The sequence below is a fragment of the Aureobasidium melanogenum genome (assembly GCF_000721775.1).
Source record: "Aureobasidium melanogenum CBS 110374 unplaced genomic scaffold scaffold_15, whole genome shotgun sequence".
Lineage (NCBI taxonomy): Eukaryota > Fungi > Ascomycota > Dothideomycetes > Dothideales > Saccotheciaceae > Aureobasidium > Aureobasidium melanogenum.
The window spans coordinates 335087-354993 of record NW_024470067.1 but is presented as its reverse complement, the minus strand read 5'-3'; the positions used below and the strand labels follow the sequence as shown (position 1 = coordinate 354993).

General features: G+C 50.7%; 8 protein-coding genes across 8 annotated transcripts; 1 reads left to right on the top strand and 7 right to left on the bottom strand.

Annotated features, from left to right (window-relative positions):
* Positions 1-305: 305 nt before the first annotated feature.
* M437DRAFT_85854 (uncharacterized protein) lies at positions 306-1910 on the bottom strand (the record flags this gene model as incomplete). The annotated part of the gene is made up of 1 exon (XM_041028354.1): positions 306-1910. One exon carries the CDS (start codon positions 1908-1910, stop codon positions 306-308), a length of 1605 nt encoding a protein of 534 aa, XP_040878426.1.
* A 1331-nt stretch (positions 1911-3241) lies between these two features.
* On the bottom strand, positions 3242-4156 carry M437DRAFT_52002 (N-terminal nucleophile aminohydrolase; the record flags this gene model as incomplete). The annotated part of the gene is made up of 3 exons (XM_041022278.1): positions 3242-3420; positions 3476-3894; positions 3948-4156. 3 exons carry the CDS (start codon positions 4154-4156, stop codon positions 3242-3244), a joined length of 807 nt encoding a protein of 268 aa, XP_040878425.1.
* A 373-nt stretch (positions 4157-4529) lies between these two features.
* Positions 4530-5621, bottom strand: M437DRAFT_85852 (Methylthioadenosine phosphorylase; the record flags this gene model as incomplete). The annotated part of the gene is made up of 3 exons (XM_041028353.1): positions 4530-4927; positions 4997-5506; positions 5594-5621. The coding sequence occupies 3 exons, from the start codon at positions 5619-5621 to the stop codon at positions 4530-4532; spliced, it is 936 nt and encodes a 311-aa protein (XP_040878424.1).
* Positions 5622-6139: 518 nt separating this feature from the next.
* Positions 6140-8266, bottom strand: M437DRAFT_52144 (uncharacterized protein; the record flags this gene model as incomplete). The annotated part of the gene is made up of 2 exons (XM_041022305.1): positions 6140-8031; positions 8083-8266. 2 exons carry the CDS (start codon positions 8264-8266, stop codon positions 6140-6142), a joined length of 2076 nt encoding a protein of 691 aa, XP_040878423.1.
* Positions 8267-9307: 1041 nt separating this feature from the next.
* On the bottom strand, positions 9308-12266 carry M437DRAFT_52037 (MFS general substrate transporter; the record flags this gene model as incomplete). Its single annotated transcript, XM_041022284.1, has 18 exons — positions 9308-9354; positions 9412-9426; positions 9487-9532; positions 9592-9608; positions 9717-9819; positions 9937-9982; positions 10054-10087; positions 10154-10166; positions 10372-10391; positions 10458-10495; positions 10557-10757; positions 10809-11092; positions 11143-11192; positions 11244-11273; positions 11326-11384; positions 11458-11597; positions 11653-11797; positions 11941-12266. 18 exons carry the CDS (start codon positions 12264-12266, stop codon positions 9308-9310), a joined length of 1614 nt encoding a protein of 537 aa, XP_040878422.1.
* Positions 12267-13837: 1571 nt separating this feature from the next.
* On the top strand, positions 13838-16188 carry M437DRAFT_13112 (P-loop containing nucleoside triphosphate hydrolase protein; the record flags this gene model as incomplete). The annotated part of the gene is made up of 2 exons (XM_041018698.1): positions 13838-13972; positions 14023-16188. Coding segments are annotated over 2 exons (2301 nt in total), but the record flags the coding sequence as incomplete, so codon positions are not given.
* A 469-nt stretch (positions 16189-16657) lies between these two features.
* On the bottom strand, positions 16658-17860 carry M437DRAFT_76541 (uncharacterized protein; the record flags this gene model as incomplete). The annotated part of the gene is made up of 1 exon (XM_041026644.1): positions 16658-17860. The coding sequence occupies one exon, from the start codon at positions 17858-17860 to the stop codon at positions 16658-16660; it is 1203 nt and encodes a 400-aa protein (XP_040878420.1).
* A 221-nt stretch (positions 17861-18081) lies between these two features.
* M437DRAFT_51869 (uncharacterized protein) lies at positions 18082-19376 on the bottom strand (the record flags this gene model as incomplete). Its single annotated transcript, XM_041022256.1, has 3 exons — positions 18082-18450; positions 18646-19075; positions 19129-19376. The coding sequence occupies 3 exons, from the start codon at positions 19374-19376 to the stop codon at positions 18082-18084; spliced, it is 1047 nt and encodes a 348-aa protein (XP_040878419.1).
* Between the last annotated feature and the right edge of the window lie 531 nt (positions 19377-19907).

Here is a 19907-nt window from a genome sequence, read left to right as displayed (position 1 = left end):
CTCTCACTGGACATCTATGGGATAGGACACACTTTTGCATTTTTACAGGTCAGAAACAACGACCTATTGCATTCGGGAGCTCAAAATACTGCATGTTTATGTTGCACTTTTCATAAGAGATACCATGTTTTATTGTGTGATGAGAGCCAAAGCTATAGAAAAGCAACGCATTATCCTCTTCCTCCTCAAGTAACCACCATTATTCCACCGAACCATGCAGAAAAGCAGAAAAAAAAGCAAAAGGGGTATCATCCGCGCGAACTCCAGAAACCACCAGTCACCAAGGTATCATATCGTGTAGGTCATCAGTTCTTAAGGGGCCAGAGAGGGTTGTTGTTGGTGTATTCAGGAGGCCACACCTTGCCAGGGGGGTCCTCAAACTCATCGACGTAGCCCCAGATCACCTCCTCATCCTCTGGAGGCAAAGTGCCACTGTGAAGTGCAGCCTTGCGATGAGCCAAGTCGTCTTGGTGACGAGCAAGCTCAGCCTGGCGTTCAGCCTGGCGGCGGGCGAGTTCAGCGGCAGGGATGTTCTTGTAGCCGGCAACAGCGTTGTAGATGTTGTTGCGCATGGCGACGCGCTCGGGACGGAGGTAGTCTGGGTTGTCGAGGTCGTTGCGGGTGTCAGGGAGGTAGTCGCGGAGAGTGTTGTCGTTCTGGGTCTGGTTCTGAGAAGGGGGGAAGTCTGCGTCGACCTGCTCGACGATGTGTCTGAAGTCACGCTCATCAATGTCGGCCCAGTTAAGATCGGTGAGGGCGACAGTGGCAGGAGGTTTGGCGGGTGCAGGCTGGATGCGAGGAAGGGTGCCGCTGGCAGACGGGACGGCCTCCTTGCTGACCGAGTCAATGATCTTAGTGGCATTGACCTCAGGATTATTGCGAGTTGCGCCTTCGAAACCTTCGCGATCAAGGTCGCGCCAGGCGTCGGCGGCGGGTGCAAAGCCAACAGTGTGAGGTAGCTGCGGGTAGGTGGTAGCAGGCTTGCCCATGACGGCGTCGTATTCGTGGACGTAGTCAGGGTAGTAATCTTCAGGGACGAAAGACTCCTCAGACTCGTTGTCGGAGTCTTTGACAGGGGCAGTCTCTTCGTATGCGTCGTTCAATGCAGTCTCGTCGTATGCGTCGTCGAGCTCTTCAAGATCCTTCTGAAAATGAGTAGTCTGGGTGCGCTTGTTTCTCTTGCGAGATCTGCCATCTTTGCGAGACTTCTGGTGGCGCATGACGGGAGCAGACTGAATGGCTGCTGAAGCGGCTTGCGATGCGGCTTGGACTTGAGCTGGCGAAGCGAAAGGCACTCTGGCGTACTTCTGGTCTAGTTGGTGCATCTCGGCGATGTTGGCAGATGGATGATCGTCCCAAGGCGAAGCGTAGGTGGCTTTGGGGATGGCGGTGTTGTGGTTGTGAGCGTAAACTTGCTTCCACCAGCCTGGATAGAGAAGACCCAAAGCCTCAAAGACGTCGAGACAACGCACTGCCTTTGCAGTTCTGTGGTGGCGCACGAGGTGAATCTCGCACCAGCGAGTCCACTGCTCCTTGTTCTTGATTGTGCGACCGTCAGGCTTGAGGTCTTTCTCCCATTCAACGAAGAAGACTGTCATCAAGTGTGCGTAGTCACTGGCTGAGTACTCCATAGCAGCAGCAATGAGACGTTCGAGCGACCAGTACTCGCGAACACCCTCCTTACGTAGGCCTTGTTCCAACCAATTCTTTTGACGGATTATCTGGAGCGCCTCAAGGGCACATGCTTTCTTGCCATAGACCTCGACAGCATCGTCGTCATACCAATGACCTGTGGGATGAAGGACAACATTGCCACCAGCGTTCATGGTGCCTGGTCCCAGCTCCTGGTCAACATTATCGAATGTCTCCCAAAGCTGGTCGGCCGTGGAAAACAACTTCTTCGTAGACATTCTGGTCGTCCAAACTATTTACGCCCATTAAGGTTAGCTCAGCGCCGAGATGCGTAACGAAAAGCTCAATACGCATGGCGGAGCACGACTAAGCGCTTTCATTACGTATAGAGAAGGCGGCGTAACTTACGGATGATGATGATGTCGCTTTTATGCGAGTCCGTCTGATATGGTTGATAGTTGTGCAACGATCAAAGAGACTCAGAAGGGCAGGGTCGCGCGTAAGAGTACGACGTAAAAGTTATGCGAGCGCCGAGATGGTTGACGACGACGTAAAGATGTGCGAGCGCCGAGACGATCGAGTGTACGTCGAGAGTAATGAAGGGACGTAACGACAACAGCTTCGACAGGGTCGCGCGTAGCTTTTGATTAGAGTGAGAAGTGAAATGAGAGGTGAATTGAAGATTATTATGGTAAACAAGTGAACGAAATTTGTGTGTGCGGAAGTATGAGACGAGTCGTGTCGACGACCAATTTTCCGTACCTGTCAAACGAACGAACGCCGAGTGAAGGGTAACAACAAGGATTCCGACTTGTGCAGTATTCCAGGACGGTTGGTATGATGTTCAGACTGAAGACCAGGACCTTGGGTACGGTGACCTTGCCTGGCATCTTGATGACCATCAACAACTTCCACCAATGTCTCCATCTCATGAACAAGCATGCAAAGATACTGAATCTTCAGATGGCAATGCTTATTTGAAAGTATGATATCCATCGGGTGTCCAGATGCCTTGCTGTCTCCCATAGAGGTTTGAGAAGAAGCCGGGGACTGGCTGCCAGATGAGACTGGGTGTTCTCACACCTTTCATAATCCCACGCGATAAGATTCTTCCAGAACACCACAGTCGACGTGAGAGCTTGGTGATATGTTGGTCGTTACTGCAATTGGCGCAGCATGAATCGTGAGCTTCCCAAGGCGAGATTCATCAGAGGTGCCGAGAGCAACTCATATTGCTCGCGAGCCCAAGAGTCGCATCTATATCCTGCAGATGTCCAAGTAAGGTCAAGTATTTTTTGACGTAAGCGCAGGAAGTCATTTCTTGTTCTTTCCTTCTTTTTCTCATAAGAATATTGACTTGAAGAGTCGTGACAAAGGAAAAGTTGACACAAATGTCAGGGTATCAAACAAGAAAACCAGGGACGAAGCCCCGGGGTTGAGGAGAAACATTCAAGTTTTTATTTGTATCCTTCTCTCTCATCTACGTAACAAACCCACTTTGCAGGTCTAAGAAACGCCATCGCAGCCCCCAAGCCCAAAGATGCATGATCGATAATGCTCGTCAATAAGTAAAACTACTGGTACAACGAAAAAGAGACGTGGAATACGTCTAGTTCTCAGGTCTGTTCTCAGCATAGCCGGCACTGCCCACAGCTTGCTCAGTGGTCTCTTCTGAGCTTGCGGGCTTGGACAGACCGTGCTCCTTGAGTAGAGCGTCGATCTCCTCGGCACCCCAGAGGTGGTGGTAGACAGTGCCTTCCTTTGTTCTGCCGACCGTGGCAAACTCGACTAATGACATGTTAGCTGTGCCACAGAAAATGCACTTGCAAAGAATCAAACGTACTCTTTTCGCTGCTGAGGTTTGTGGAGTCCATAGTCTTGCTCAAAACCTTGACGGCCAGACCGCAGGCTTCTCTCAACGAGCACTCATCATTGTAGTCTTGCTTGAGCAAACTCTGAGCGCTGGCATTGTTCGCGCCAACGCTGGTGGCCTTCCAACCACCGTAGTTGCCACTGGGGTTGCTCTGGTAGAGTTGGAATTGGCGCTGGTCGTCGTATCCAGCGTAGATGAATGAAACACCGAAAGGACGCAGACCACCATGTTGAGTGTAACCTTGCTTCAGATCGCACAGGCGGCGGACCAGCTGTTCGCAAGGAATCTCTTGGTTGTAGGTGAGGAGGTAGTTTTGGGCGGCTGAGCGGGCGTAGTTGATGAGGATGTTGGCATCGGCAGTCATTCCAGCGACGGCGCAGATCATGTTACTTGAAAAGCATCAGTACGGATAGTAAGATAAGAGTGAAATGTGTCGACATACTCGTTCAAGGTGTACAGCTTCTCGGCGGATGTGTCTTGTTCGAGCAGCTTGCTGGTGACCTTGCGCTCGGCGGCCAGGACAATGCCATCCTTTGCTAAGATACCCAGAGCAGTTCCGGCGTGCGAGATGGCCTCAAGAGCGTATTCGACCTGGTAGAGACGGCCCTCGGGCGAGAAGATGGTTGTTCGTGAATCGTAGCGGCGAGACATGGCGCTTGCGTGGAGAAGTGTCGGTCAGAGACGAGGTTGGTTGGGAAAGTGCACTCAAGTTGCGATGCACTAGTGGCGGAGATGGAAAGAAGGGCGATATGCACAATACACGGAAAGAGCGATGGATGGTAAAGTGAGTGCTCGTTGTCGTTGCTTGACTGCTGGCTGGCAACCCGGACGGAGCTTGAATCGTCATGCGCATTGCCCCAAGCTCAGCTCCTTCTCCGACGCCGACCATTCTGTTGCCAACACCTCCATTCATTCTTATCGAATCATATCAACATCTGGACAAACAAATCATCTTCATGTACTGTATTCATTTAATCTATACGGCTCATGTACCATCGACTGTCATCAAGACAAGTCAATATGTCTACTCAAAGTAACCGGGGAACAACCAAGTCAACTTCTTCTTGGCTGCCTCCTTGCGACCAGCAGGTGCAGTAATACCACCAGCGAACTTGGTCTGACCCTCGAGGTGCTTGGCGAGGATCAAATCAGTGTGCTCCTCCTTGCTCAGCTCATCGAGCACACCACCAACAAAGCGGCGTGCGTTCTCCGAGTTGGCCTTCATGTTGCCCATAACCATCTCGACGGTCACGTCCTCTGAGCTGTGCCAGCAGTCGTAGTCGGTGCTCATGCAAATCATCTGGTAGGCAATCTCGGCCTCCTTTGCCAGCTTGGCCTCGGGGAGGACGGACATGTTGATGACGCTGCCGCCCCAGGAGCGGTACATGTTTGACTCTGCGCGAGTGGAGAATTGAGGGCCCTCTGTTGTGTATTGTGTCAGCTTTCTGTCTTGTTCCACCATCTCTTTCTTTCCTTTCAATTTTCACGCACCCATGCAGATAATGGTGCCCTTGTCGTGAAGGTGCACGTTTTCACCCTCGAGGCTGTGACCAAGCTTTCTCACAACAGCACCGAGCTTCTCGTCGAAGGGGTCGGCAAAGCCGACATGGCCGACCATACCCTCCTCGAAGAAGGTGAAGGGACGGATACCCTTGGTACGGTCAATGACCTGGTCGGGCACGACAAAGTCGCGGGGCTTGATCTCCTCTTGCAAACTGCCAACAGCCGAGAAGGCGATGATGGTACGGACACCGAGCGAGCGAAGAGCGGCGATGTTGGCACGAGCGGGGACCTCATGAGGAGCAATCTCATGGTGCAGACCGTGACGAGACAGGAAAGCGATGGGAATGTCTTTGCCGGTCGAAGGAGACTTGTGGTGCAGCACGCTGATGGGTGATGAAGGGGTGCCCCATGGTGTGTCGACGTTCAAGCTGGCAGCGAGGGTGAAGCCTGGCAGCGATTGCAGACCAGTACCGCCAATGACGGCAATGTGGATGGGATCTGTTGAATGCGAACAGCCGCCAAATGTCAGGTCCTCATTCTTTTGTTTGTTCTAGAAGTTCCAATCCGTGTTGGTGCAGCGTTTACCAGAGTATGTGCTTGCGACGTTTGCCATTTTGCGGAAGCCTATGTGCACGCAGCGAACTGAGTCTAGGTTTGGTCTGAAGAACTTGAAATTCAGAGGACGCTGGATGGCCTTGAACATTGATTTCATCCCACCTTGAACTTTTTGGTGGGGAAGTTCTGATTGCGACATTGGCCCAAGCGCCGCTCCTCATCTTCTACGCGCCAGTGCATCAAACCCGTGTTTCTCTTTTGAATACGAGAGGGACAATGCAAGATTACACGAATCGTTCTTTGATAGAACATCTACTGTGGACCGCTCGTGCAGCGATATGCATTTGATTATATTAACGAGCATAAACTTGCTGTATGCCTAAGGAACGGATTTGTTCGGACATATGTAGGTACTCGAGTATCGATGCAGAAAATCAATATCCCCTGCCTGCTTCATGCAGATCGATCTTCTCCATTCCGTAGAGAGTCGTCTACTCGTAGTATCCAAGTTTCGATTAGGTATTGCATGTATTGACTGTACGATTCATCCAACTACCACCATGATGGAGAACGCCACTATGCCAGATCAATGCCTTGAGGTTTAGATAATCGGGAGGAACTATTCGCAGTCAGTGTGACAATCTTCTCAGGTGGAGACAAGATTTCAAGACTTACATTCATAACAATCATCATGGGAATGTCAAACACGTCTCGCTTGACCACCCAGCAGAACATACAAGACACCTTGCCATCCCGATCACCGAGCGAGTTCATTCCAGACTCGCCACTGATGAGGGGACCGACAGGTTTACCATTGTTGAGCCTGTTCTCTCGCTCGGCCAGAAGGTCTGCGCTCCAGCCAGGATCTTCCTTAGTTTTGTACTTCAAGAGCTTGCAGGGCTTCATCATAACACCACGTGAGTCTCCAAAGGCAAGTTTTGCAAAATCTTCGTAGAAGTCGATGACGTTGTCGTCTTCCATGAGCTCTGGAAGAAGGACCGGTTGTAGTCGGCCTGGATTGTCTGCAATACTTTGGTTACGAGGTGTCGTGGTTCCTCTCGTGCTGGTCCCCGTTTGGCGGCCTGATGCGTTGCCAATGTTGATATTCTGATTCGCTTCCTTGCCGAGAAGGACGTCCCTTGACCATCCTGTCAGTAGCGAGAACTCTTTACTGACAGCAGCGACTTCGCCAGTACGACGTAGAATCAACGTCGGCGTTCCGTAAGCCGTCAAGAAGTCATCGTATTCGAACAACGTCCTCTGGAAACACTTTTCCATGAATATTAAGTCGTCGACATTCAACTGTTTTGTGCAAGAAATGAATGATGGTCGGATGGCTGCTAGCGCTCTAGCAATTCGCGCAGTCTTTTGTGGTGAGTATAATCTTTGCAAGCACGCGGTCAGGGCGTGAAAGCCAGTGGTGTACGAATACGGAGCAGTGACAGATGTGTAAATGTCAGAAGGATCTCGTCGTCTTCTGTGTTGATTTCGGGTTTGGTTGATGTCGTTCGTTGAGAAACTATTTCTGATTTGCGGTCGGTGTTGATGACGATTGAAATCTGAATTCGAGGTTTGCAGCAAATTTTGCGCTGAAGCGACAGGACTTGAGCTATACCCTGTGCCGAAATCCATCATGTTTGCGGCGCTGGGACTTGCTCCTGACATAGAGCCGTTCTCTCCTATGGCAAAGGCGTTCGGGAAGTTGAGTTGTCCGTCGAAACTGTTATCTCCTGTTATGGAAAAGACCTGACCAGAGCTGTTTTGTCTAGCGCCATCGTTATTGCGCTGCCAGTCTGGAAAACCTGTTGTGGTGTAGCCAAAGGTCGATGAGTAGTTTGAGTTGGTTGGGTCGTAAGGAATCGAGGTCATCAGATTATTGTTCTCGGCGTCAGGAGTCTCGACAGCACCAGAAGACATATGGCCGAGCATGCCAAACTCCAGAGCACCATAATGATTGCCAAAGTTCAGACTCGAGATATCAAAATTAAAGAGCGAAGGGTCGGCAGGATCGAAGAACGGGGCGTTGAAGGGCGCGCCAGCCTTTGCATCTCCAGAAGTATGTGCGATAGAAGAAATAGGTTCTTGAGGGGGCGGCATCTGTTGAGAAGCGGTTGAAGAGAACGGCTGAGTGACCATGCTTTGCTGCGGAGCGTATGGATTATTATGGATCATTGGGGACTCGGTAGCTGAAGGGGAGTTGATAGGAGCTACCGAAGGAGTATGACCGAAATTCGCAAAAGGTTGAGCACCAACTGGAGTGGGATAATATGATGACGAGGATTGGGCTACGGGAGTAGACTCAGTAGCTGGGGTAGCTTGATTCAGTTGACTCTGACTTTGATTGAAGTTGTGTGGTACCAGAGCTTCGTTTGGCGCATCGTGTAGGTATTTGGCCTTCTTCCGTACTCCATCGTGGCAGTGGTCTTGTAAGCCACGTTTTATGCAGCGAAGACACGGTCGTTCGTCACCTAGTCGTGTTAGAGCAGCTTTCGAGGGGCTCGAATGTGAAGCAGACATACCGCATGTCAAATGCGCACGCTGGCAGGCATAGCAAGCTCTGCGCGCCTTCTTCCTCCTTGGTCTCGAGGGATCTTTTGCGTTTGCGCGCTTGGCTGTCGAGTCGTTCTGATCTTTGTTGGACGAGGCAGAGGCCGGCGAAGCCTTGTCGTCGCTCTGAGAGGGTTCTTGGACTGAATCGGACATGTTGGGCAGTGTCTGAGACGGAGTCTGTGTCTGGTTGGACGCGGGGTCTGTCTGCTCGTCGGGCGAGCCTGGTTGGACTGGATCAGGAGCCATGGCCGGGGGATATAAGAGTCGAGTCCGTTGGAGTGGTACAAGGCAGGTGGTTTTGTACAGAAGCACGTTTTCTGCAGCTTCCCGTGGACTGTTTCCGTTTCAGGAGTTCCAGGTGGATGGATGTGAGATCACGAGTGGCTGTAGGCTGTATGCGCTGTGCCACAAGGATCCGCCAGGGAGAGAGGCAGACACTACGGATCCCGCCCACGCGGTGCAAGGTAAGCAGGGGCAGCAGCGAGTGTCTACCAAAGCAATGTCTACGCAGTTTGTGTCACTCTCGCTAAAGTCATGATGTCTATGCCAGACTGTCGGGAACGCGCGAGTGGGCCGAGGGCACGGCGGTGCGGTGTCACTGCACAGTCGCAACAAGATATCCTGCGCTTTGAACGATGCAATGAGTCCGCGACCTTTGCGCGACGACAGCACGAGCTCCGGAAACGTTGTAATTGCAGAGAATGGGTAGCTCGCTGATACTCCATGAACCTTGACTGGAGATGCGCAATTCGGCCTTGGCAAGCCCGCATCCTACCCGTGAGGCCGAGGCAGGCCGAAGAACCCTTGGAGTTTGCGCTTGCTTCTCCAACCCTTTCCCCTCAGTCTACCCGCCTCCATATCAAACGTCCAAGCGTTCTCACATGTATCTCTGACCATTTCCTGTGCCAGGCCGAAATGCCAACTTGTCGAGTCCACGAGTCTTTGGGGTAGTACATGCTCGCTTGTTCGTCCTGTCACCGCCACTCATGTCTCGCGGCTCGACGTTCCTTCGTCCCACCTCGACGTTCTGACTGGTTTCCAAATACCCAGCCAACTGTTCTCACCACCAAGGGGCCCGAGCACAGATCTCTTTTGTGTCTCTTGCCTCGTGGGAAAACGCGATGCACTATTGTTCATGCAGTGCCACTGATCCGAGCTCATCTATTTCTGTACCTCAGCCTTCCCAATCTGTCCTCATGACTGCGCAAACTTGGAATTCTTGCGAAGTCGCTTGCCATATTCTATTGGCTCGTCAGCATTCCTCGTTGCTCTTTCTTTAACCAAGTAATGCTTCTTACTGAAAAATAGGTACGCTTATGCCAGGGTCAGCGGTTGCTATCCATGGTACGGGGTCTTTGACAAAAGAAACTTACGAAATGGTGCCATGGCAAGGGCTAAGAAGGCCAGTAATGACGACGCCTATCACCAATTTAGCATCACTTGACCACAATCATCGTATTCGCATTCCTGCTACCCACCCATTGGTATCCCAGCTCTGTTCCAGGTTTCTGCATTAGTGACCGCTTCTTCGATCATTGCCCAAGTTTGGGAACTTACTGTTGTACATTTGCACACCTAAAAGCAGGGTTAGCGATGAATGAACCGTGATGTGATATCTCAGACTGACCAAAGAGAGGGAACGCTGCAGCAAAGCTTGAACGAGCAAAACTGTTGGCTGCCAGCGCGCTCGCGGCATACAAGGGGTACTGTCACATAGAATCAGCTTCCTATGCACATGTCGACCAGAGGCGGTCAAATGAAGCATCGTGGCGACCCTACGGTCCGCTCCGTAGCCGCTCACGCCGCTTGGAATGATCACCTACGCATTCTACAAGGAACGTAAAGACGCCACTAAAGACGAAGATGTTTCTGTTTATTCCCGAGTTAGCAACACGCCTCATGTGTGTGTGTCTTACTTCATCCCGCTCAGTTTGACTCACCCAAGACCAAAGATGCCACTGAAGACAATGGGAACTTTGGCAAAACCAACAGTCAGTATTCAGTCGCTTATGCAAGGCATCGAGCTTCGAGTGGTCTTACCGATCCAATGTACCTGCAGCACGGGGATTAGCTGGGTGTTCTTCTCCAACCATGGATTTGGGCTTCCACCTGGCCCGTCGTGCAAAGTGGCACTTCTGGGGCCAGTGAGACTGCAGCGGGGTTGCAAGTGGATATTGAGCAGTATGCATATTGTGTCCAATAAGATCGGAGATCTTCCTGCATTGCGCCAAGGGAATCAATCGATGCAAGCCACTTACCGAGGAATAAGTCGTCCAGCCTGTGCAATACCATGTGTTAGCTATCCAATGGTTTTTTGCGAACCACCTCCTCTCCATTCACTTACCGAAACCGAAAAGGCCGATTGGAACCAAGATCGCACCGCTGGCACAAATGTCAGCACATTCAACACACTTTTGCATATCCCAACACTTTCAAGACATACAGAATTGTTGGTGGTAGACGGAACTCGGGCTCAGAAACGCCTCCATTCTTGTTTACCAGACGAACATAATTTCTCCGCCAAATAGGATCGCAGCTGACACCTGTGATCATACCAACAAAGATACCTATAAATGTAAGTCCGGTCTGCCATAATACAAATCCGTGATTGTTCTCAAAAACGAGGGGGAAAGCTCCGAAGAACCTAGGGCACAGTTAGCATAACCAATGGGCGACGGCGCCCTCGTCTACGTACAAGTATAGAATGCCGAGAAGAATGGCCGAGAGGATACACAGACTCAGGCACATCGCTTCGAGGAAAAGCAGCTGGAATGGTCTGACACAGCTCCATGCAACGGTCCGAAAGACCGATTTGTTCATGTTTTCGATCGGTGCTCGCCAGGCTGAATTGCCCGTATCCTTTCTGAGCTTGATGGCTTTTCTGCGCAGAAGGACGGGGTGGTAAGTCTCAGGCACAAGGAATATGATAGCTGCCAACATGCCGCCTGACCAGATGAGCAGGACGTAAAAGGTCCATCGCTGGAAGATGCGAGTCAGTGATTGAACGGCTTGGAATAGCGAAAACATACCCAGTCAGTGTAGTAATTAATGAACCCACCCACGATAGGTCCAATCTCGGCTACACCATCGTAAGCATAAACCTTTGACTATGCAGATAGAGTGTACTCACGGCCAACGAACGGAGCCGCTGTATAAAATGCTGCATCACGTCAGCTTTTGCCCGTGCCTAGTGTGTTTTGCGAGCGACAAACCCATTGGTAGAGAGAGCTGGGCTTTGGGGAACAGATCTCCAACGGTTCCTCCTGCTACACTGTTGTGCATCATCGCGGATTAGTTCTGCTTTGAGGAAAGCTTTCTTCGGACTGTAAGATGTTAAAACATACCTAAGAAAGGCACTACCAGCAAGTCCGTCGAAGAAACGTGCCACCAACATTGTTTGGATGTTTTGTGCCACGGCGCATGGAATCAGCCAGATCAAGAAGAAAGTGTAGGAGGCGATGTAGATGGGTCTTCTCCCATAAAACTTTTGACCCGGTCAATGTCAATTCTTTCTTTTGTCTTGAGAGATGTGCACTTACTTCTGAAAGTGGCGACATAACCATTGGCCCGAGACCTAATCCTACGACAAACAAGGATAGTCCAAGAGTCGCGACAATCCTTGAACAGCCAAACTCTGGTTCCAATTGCCCATAAGTTGATGTGTAGAGTGCAGAGGTGCATGTTCTGATTCACATGAAAGTCAGTTTGACATGCTCAATTGTATCGGTATGTCGGCCCAGATAGGCGGTACTGCAGACATGGTCTTGAAGGCATGGTCTTCTGATGTGTTTTCAAGGTAGGCAATGATCAATGAAAGATCTACGTACACGCATAGTGAGCTGGCAGATACGATTACGACAATTATCCACTTTCGTGCGTAGGCCATGCTTCTGGGATTCATGGGGTCGTCGTCGCCGTCCCAGGTGACTTCGAACTCCTTGTCATGAGCGCCTTCGTCGCCTTCGGCTGTGATTCCACTCTCTTCATCCTTGGACCCTGGTCTAGCCTGCTCATCTGTATCGCTGTCTCTTGAATGTCGCACTGCTTTTTCATCTGCTCCTTGGTCGACTTGTGCATCTGGATTAGGCACTACGTCGAAGGGTACGCGTTCTTCGTCTCCTTGAACGGCCTTGTCTGTTTCGTCGCGTTCCATGTCTGCTGCGATGTGTTGACTCGATCGTACGAGGGACTTAAAGGCGACGGTTTCGACCGGTGTGAATTGTTTATATGACCGAGGGAGCGATGACGGGTGCGCGCTACTTAGGTCTGGTTTGTCATCAAGAGTAGGTACGGAATCTGGAGTAGCAGGAGTTATCGATAGAGGGAACAACGACCGGTGACTGCCATATTATTTTCCAATTTTGGTCCCCTCTTTCTTGCGAGCCGCTCTTTCCTCACGACCGCACAGTATGTCATTGCGTATTCATGGAGATAGCATCTCGCTCGGAACTTTAACGCCGAGAAAGGCTATTCCTGCCACTTTGGGAAATGCGGGACCTGTCATCGGCAGCGAACGACAGCTCCTAGCGGAGACCAAATCTTATTCGTTCCTTCTCCATGTCTTCTTGATGATAGTCTCAATTTCATCTTCAACCTCATGGAATTACATTGGTCTCCATAGCCCTGGCCTTCTGGTCAACCTGGTTCCTTGTCAGCTACTGCAGCGCTCGGCGTATTATTGAACAGGACGGCAATCCATCTGAAATGCTCTTGCTGTACTTTCAACCTTTTTTTTCCCCTCAGGACGTCCAACTAGATATTGACTGGAAGACCATCATCGGAACCATCTTCTAGATCTTTTTCAAACCATAGGGTCGTACTAGCATTGGTCATGATGCGCTCATGCCATCGTGCAATCACCCTGACTGGTAGGTAACTCTGGATACCGTCGACAGTACTGAGGCCTTGTCCATGTGCTTGACGATCTAGCACTTTTGCTTCTCTGAAATCAGGAATCTGCAATAAGCATTGTGGCTCCTTGTTCAGAATTCGGTCGCTACAATGAAACTATATGGCTGCATCCTTGGTGATGTTGGATGTACATGCGCTCTTTCGTGCTTACCACAGTGTGACCAGGTCGAGTTTCCTTTGACTGTCTCAATGGACTAGCGCAAGTACGTTGCAATCTGTGTGTTGAGTCAGCATGATATTTAATGCGTCTGTTTTGATCTCCATCAAGGTCTCAGGAGCATGATGGTGTGTGCTGGATGGTGGAATGAGCTGGATAATAGACGAGTGAAGCATAGGCTCTGATACTTCCCAAGTCATATGGGCCTCCAATACGCAGCGAGACTCATTTAGTTGCTAGCTGTTGTCGACTGGTACATCATATGAAGGCCGAATTCTCTGGACAAGAAACGAACGACTTGTTGCTCTGGGTGACCAGTGCTTCGCAATTGTCGCTTTGTTGACTCACTCACTCGCGCTTTTGCGCTTTTCTCTTCGATTCCGCACAACACTCTCTGTTTCTTCACGACTGTAGCTCCACTTCTTTCTTCTCTTTCATCGACACGCATCTTTCACTACATGGCGGACCATTACATCAAGCTTGAGCATTCACCCATAAGTGAACACGCTCCTCGCATCTTCAACTACTCTGCGCCATCCGACACTTCCTCCTACACTACCTCTGACACTTCCACCATGGCCGCGCCTCCACCCGCGCCTGGTGCCTTCGACATGAGCAACGGTCAAGATCAAGCCCCTCAGGCCGCTGGCGCGCAGCTCGACCTTCTGGGTCGCCCTGTGCAGAAACTGGTTCAGTTGATCAAGGAGCTGGAACAACTTGGAGTTGAGACCACGAACTTGCCCCTGCCCAAGATCGTTGTCGTCGGCGATCAGTCTGCTGGAAAGAGCTCTGTAAGATCTTTCACCTCCTAAATTGCACGGCTTATCTAACTCTAGACTAGCTGATCGAGGGTATCAGTGGTATCAAAGTCCCTCGCAGCGACGGCACATGCACCAGATGCCCTCTCCAGATCACTCTGTATTCCTCTTCAGAACCAGATGCCGCCGCCTGGTCTTGTGAGGTCTCACTGCAACAGAAGTTTTCGTACGACCCAGACGCCATCGTCGACGGCCGCGAGCGCTATGGTAAATGGCGTGAGAACCACACCCCAGCAACCATCGACTTCGCCATTGTCAATGACAAGAACGACCTTGAGAACATCCTTAGCCGTGCGCAGCGCGCTACCCTCAACCCAGGCGACAACCCTTTGAGTTATCTTAACAACGCAATCTCTGTGGATGAAATGCCCATGTTGGTCGAATTCTCGCCGAACAAGATTATTCTCGACATCACTGCACCGGGACAGCCTAGTCTGTCGTTCATCGATCTGCCAGGAGTTGTCCGTCAGATGACAACTGCTAAGGACAAATGGCTCGTCAATCTTGTCGAGAATTTTGTCATTGACCACATCAACCAAGGAAACTCGCTGATCCTGCTTGCTCGTTCTATGGAGTCAGACTTCGCCAATTCAAGTGGAGCCAAACTGATCGACGAGTGTGAAGGTGCTTTGGCGCGTACCGTTGGCTGTCTTACCAAGCCTGACCGCTGGCCGCCCGGCAGCAGAGCCCAACACATCAAGAATGTTCTACATGGCGACGCATTTGCAGTCGGACACGGCTACTTCGTCACCAAGCAACCCAACCAGTTGGAGCTCAACAACAACATCTCCGCCGAAGATGCTCGCGAGTCCGAAAATCAATTCTTTACTCAAGCTCCATGGAACACTGAGCTGCAAGACTTCCAGGAGCGCTTTGGAACTTTCAAGCTCCGCGATTTCCTCTCCATCAAATTGACCAATCAAATCCTGGTCACTTTGCCTAAGATCACTAGAACTGTTGATGCCCACCTCCAAGAGGTTGAAACAGAGCTTGCTGGTTACCCTGACCCACCCGAGAATGCTCTTGGTAAGGTGCTCGAGGCGCTGACAACCTTCCGCGTTGCGGTCGAGAAGCACGCACAGGGAGCTTATCCTCACAACGAAATGCACAACTCCCTCAAGGGACTGGCTACCACCTTTCAATCAAACTTGCAAAAGCTGCGTCCGAGTCTTGTTGTTGCAACTCCTGAAGAGTTTCGTCAAGCAGTCGAGACACCTACTTTCTCTCTGCTTTCTGACGACGATGCTATCGGCACTCCTTGCCCTAGCATTGAGTCCAAATCTCAAAAGAAGAGAAGAGCCGACTTTGACACTCCAACCACTTCGACTGCAAAGAAGATTAAGTCTGACGCTACTGCCCCCAGAAACAACTCAATCTCCATGACGACAAAGAGAAAGACATTCCGCTTGCTTGAAGTGCGCGATACTCTGAGCAGACTGACAGCTTCGAGTGTTCCTGGCGAGGTTGATCCTGTTGCTGTCGACCACCTTCGCAAGCAGACTCTTGTCGGTTGGGAGCAACCTATGCTCGAGTTCATCAACAGTGTCCATCAAGAGATTCAAAACACTCTGGACCGCTTGCTCGAAGAGGCTTGTGCTCAATGGCTCAACACCGCCTTCTTCACCGAGGCCAGAAAAATCGTCAAAGCCTTCGTAGCCGACACCATGCGCGACCAGCTGCAACAGGCAAAGCGCGCTTTGGACCGAGAACAGCGCAAGCCTCTGACCTTAAACACAGAGGGTTTCAAATACCACCACGACAAGGAACTCCAAATTCTTCTGGAGGGACGTGCTACACAGAGACTTGTCGAGAAGACCGAAGATGCAGACCGCGCTGCTGGCAAGATCATGGTCGATCAGAGCGAACGCAAGAAGAGGGCCAAAGCCGACAACAAGGCCAAGGGCGAGCTCAGCGACGACCCTTTCGCCGAGGAGATCAAGGTTATGGCCAAGGTTAGAGGCTACCACAATGTCGCTCTGTCTCGCTTCCTTGATGTTGTTGTGCAGGGTGTTCAAGCAGAGGTGCTGCACGAGCTCGAGACCAACCTGCTGCAACAGTTGAAGGTTGGTCTGGAGGTTGAGACTCGCGACGCACAGGATCGCTGCAAGGAGTTACTTGCTGAGGACCGCGAGCGTGAGATCCGTCGCAAGGAGTTGCAGCAGGAGAGAAGCAACTTCATCGAGGCCCAGCGCAAGCTTGCTGCCATCGGCCAGATTGGCGAGGACGTCGCTTCGCTGTCTGCCAACTGATATGTTCGCCCCCAAGTCGACTGCTGGAATAAGAATGTACACGACACGATGCATGAAAGAGAACGAAGAGGAGGAAGGACTACGAGGAGAATGATTGAAAGTGAAGGCATGAGACTGTTGTGAGAAGGAGAAGAGATGGAACGAAACTTACTGTATCACAGCGAGGTGAAGTCTTCACTACACTGTAGAACAGCAGACAGCAGATGACAGTCATGCAAGAGAATACAGTAGCCTACCTTCTTGATGTGTTTATCGAAATACGAGTGCCAGTAACGGGTACAGTGCTTCGCTGAGAGACAGACTAATATGAAGAGCAGCGCTGCGCATTGCAGACAAAGTTCTGTTCGAAAAGAAAAATGGTTGATCGTGTGTTCATCGTAAAGGTCGTTTGATGCAACATTCGCAAAGATCAATCGTAGCGTGGCCTCTTCTCATCACGACCACCACGATCATCGTCTCTCCTCCGCCTCTCTCCCACAACAGAAGCATTTGCACCTGTAGCCCCTTCTCTGTCTCTGTACCTGTCACCTCCATAACCAGGACCGCCTCTTCTATCATAATCATCAGCACCCCACCGTCCAGTATCTTCAGCCTTCAGATCTTTATATTTCGTCCTTCCCTTCCTGCCCAATTTCGTCATATCGCGGATCTGCATATACTGCGGCAAGATCTCACGATTCCCTGAATCATCCTGGAATTTCGCACCCATAATATCGCGTTTGGAGATTTCCGCAAGTTGTTCGTCGTCCTGGAAGAACGCACCTTTATGGTGGTATTTCTGCATAAACCCTGCTTGACCTCTCCCTTCTTTTTCTTCTTTTTGCGCGGCGATATGTGCTGCATCTTCTGCTTCTCGTTGTTCGGCTGTTAAGTTGCGTCGTCGTTCGATTTCTTCGCGTTCTTTTTCGGCGGCTTCGATGGCTTCGCGGTCGCGCTTGACTCGACGTAGTTCTCGCAGTTTCCAGGCTGCGAGTTCGGCTTCGGGGTCTAGGTTGTCGGTGTCGTCGATGTCTTCTATGGCATCTGGATCTTCGTCATCCCAGGCTCTGCGGCCTGCTGCTCGTGCCTGTGCGTCTTTTTCTATTTGGGCTTGGAGGAGGGCGTCGGCTTTTTCTTTGCGTTTGCGTTCCTCCTCTGCTGCTAACTCTTCTTCGGATTGTTGTGGTGCTGTTGTTGCGGTGTTCTTGCGTTGGGCTTTGGAGACGAAAGTCGGAGCGACGAATTTACGGGCTGGTGCTTCCTCCTCAGAGTCGTCGTCTTCCTCGTCTTCGTCGGACTCGGATTCTTCCTCGCTGCCAGAAGCTTCACTCTCTGATGCAGTCTCAAAGCCTTCTTGGGCTTTTTGCGCCAACTCTGCTTCACGCGCCCTTGATGCCTGGGCTTCTTGTCTCCGTCGCTCAAGCTCAGCTTTACTGATACTTGAATTGAATTTCGGGAATGAGGTTGCTTTTGGAGGTGCGCTTGTTGTGGTTGTCTTTTGTTGTTGTTGCTCGGTTTCTGATTCGGAGCCGGATTCTTCTTCTGAGGATGAGGATTCGTCCTGGCCGACTGCTTTTCCTGGACGGTAGCGCAGAGGCGCTAGAGGATTTGCTGTCATGCGTTTTGGCGGCATTGTGTGGGTTGTCTGGGTTATTTAATGTTGTTGTAGAAATCAAAAAGTTAGAGGGTGCTGAAGCATGGAGCAAAATGGCAGTGACGATGGCGGGCATGACGCGCCGCGCCGATGCACCGAAGCTCTACATTTCGTCTTCTATCACAATCATCTTGCTCTCTGGACAGCAGATTCTAAAATTTGTACTTATTCAAGAAGTGCCATGGAAATTATAATAGTCATCATTGTTTGACTGCTTCGTGCACCCATCCCCGTAGACTATCCGTCAATTGCGCTTCCACTCCATGCTCTCTCCAAAAGTGACCAGCACCCTCGACCTTCTTCCATTTGAAGCACGATTGCCCCTCAATACCAGCATTCTGAAGTGACAACGCATTCATCTTCTTGCACCAAACATCCATCTTGTGTGAAGAAGTGAACGCATCTTTGGTGCCAAAAATGACCAATGTAGGATGCCTCACCAAGTTATGCGCTATGTGATCAGCATGGCGCCAGAACATCAGATTCGACGTCGACAGAGAGAGAAAACTGGCCAAGGGTGGTAGTAGAGGTGAGATCAAGAGATAGTGTGTCAAGACGTGAGGCAAGCTCTCCAGTGTAGGTACATTTCCGGTAGAAATGGTTCTCTGTGAGGATTTTGAGGAAAGGGTTTGGGTTGAGGATGATGAGTGCTTATGACTGCGATGGATCGCATGTCTGATTCGTGCCGGTACTTCCATACCCTTGTGCACCAGATCCATGCTGTGGCGGTCTGCAGGAGAGGGACTATCGCTGCCACCATATACGATTGAATGTTGAGAACTTGATTGGCGCTTGTGCTTTTTCCGTAGTGGTGAACCTGGTAATCTACCTCGAGTATCTGCTTGATTGGAGAGTAATGTGTTTGTTTGTAGAGCCAGCTCCTTAGCCCGTTTTAGAATATCAGAGGTCCACGTTGACGCTTGTGTTTCCCGGAACATGGTCAGAATCTCTGAAGTTGGTGGGAGGTGCGTGACAATCAAGGAGCCATAGGAGTATCCACCCAGGATCAGAATGATGTGTTCAGAAGGGATATTCGAATCGTTCTCGGTGGGAGACTGTGCAGAAGTTGTATCCTTGATCCGTGGTGTGTGTATCTGGTTCATGTAGAATAGCAGGTGTCCGGCGACCGAGATATAGTCATCTCGTTCGGCCTTGCCAGACCAGCTGGTACTACCATGAGAGTTCGCGGCACCCCTGTTTATGATTCAGTGCTGCAACTACAGGTTAGGTTCAAAGCAAAGCAATACCGAAAGTTAAATGTTCCGACGACGAAATCGAGATCAAGTAATTGGTCTACCACGGTCGTCACGACAGCATCGTCCATAGAGCCTCCAAGAGGCGCATAGGGATGTGCGATTAGGGCAGCTTTTCTCGTGTGTTGCTGTGCTGACTGCGGTTCTTGAAGGGAGACAGGGTGGTATATTCGACAATCCAGAAGCGTGCCGTCGTTCACCGACGGAATGGTAAAACAATAAACAGGCGTGTTGTCTGTCATAATTGTGTACGTGTCATGTTAGAGGAGACGATAAATATCTTATATACGATTTGCGCATCATGTGCTCGTGAAGTCAGGAGTGTTCGAAGATGCCGCGGAGGGAAGTCAGGAACCCCGGCCGTACTCTCTCGTAATGACTAGCAGTGATCGCGAATCAGCGATCCCGGAGTCAATGTAGCCAGTCGACATTCCATAATGAGGAAACATCTAAAGAGATTGAATGGCCACCAAGGAGAAAACGTACAGTAAGAGTATCTTTACGAGAATTGTGCTAATAATCATTAAATCATGTCGTGCCTGTCTCCAAGCGATTCATAACACATAATAGATATCTAACGGGTATCATCATTACTCCGTATCCGTATCCTGATGCGAAATCAAAAGTTCTGGGTCGGGACCATCGTCTTCAGTATCCGTGTCTGAAATGCTGTGTGTAGGACGCTTTGCTGCAAAAGCCTCATCCAAATCGCGAATTGCCTCACCATCATCATGCTTACTGCCTCTAGGAGTCTGGGCTCCTTCCAACTGACC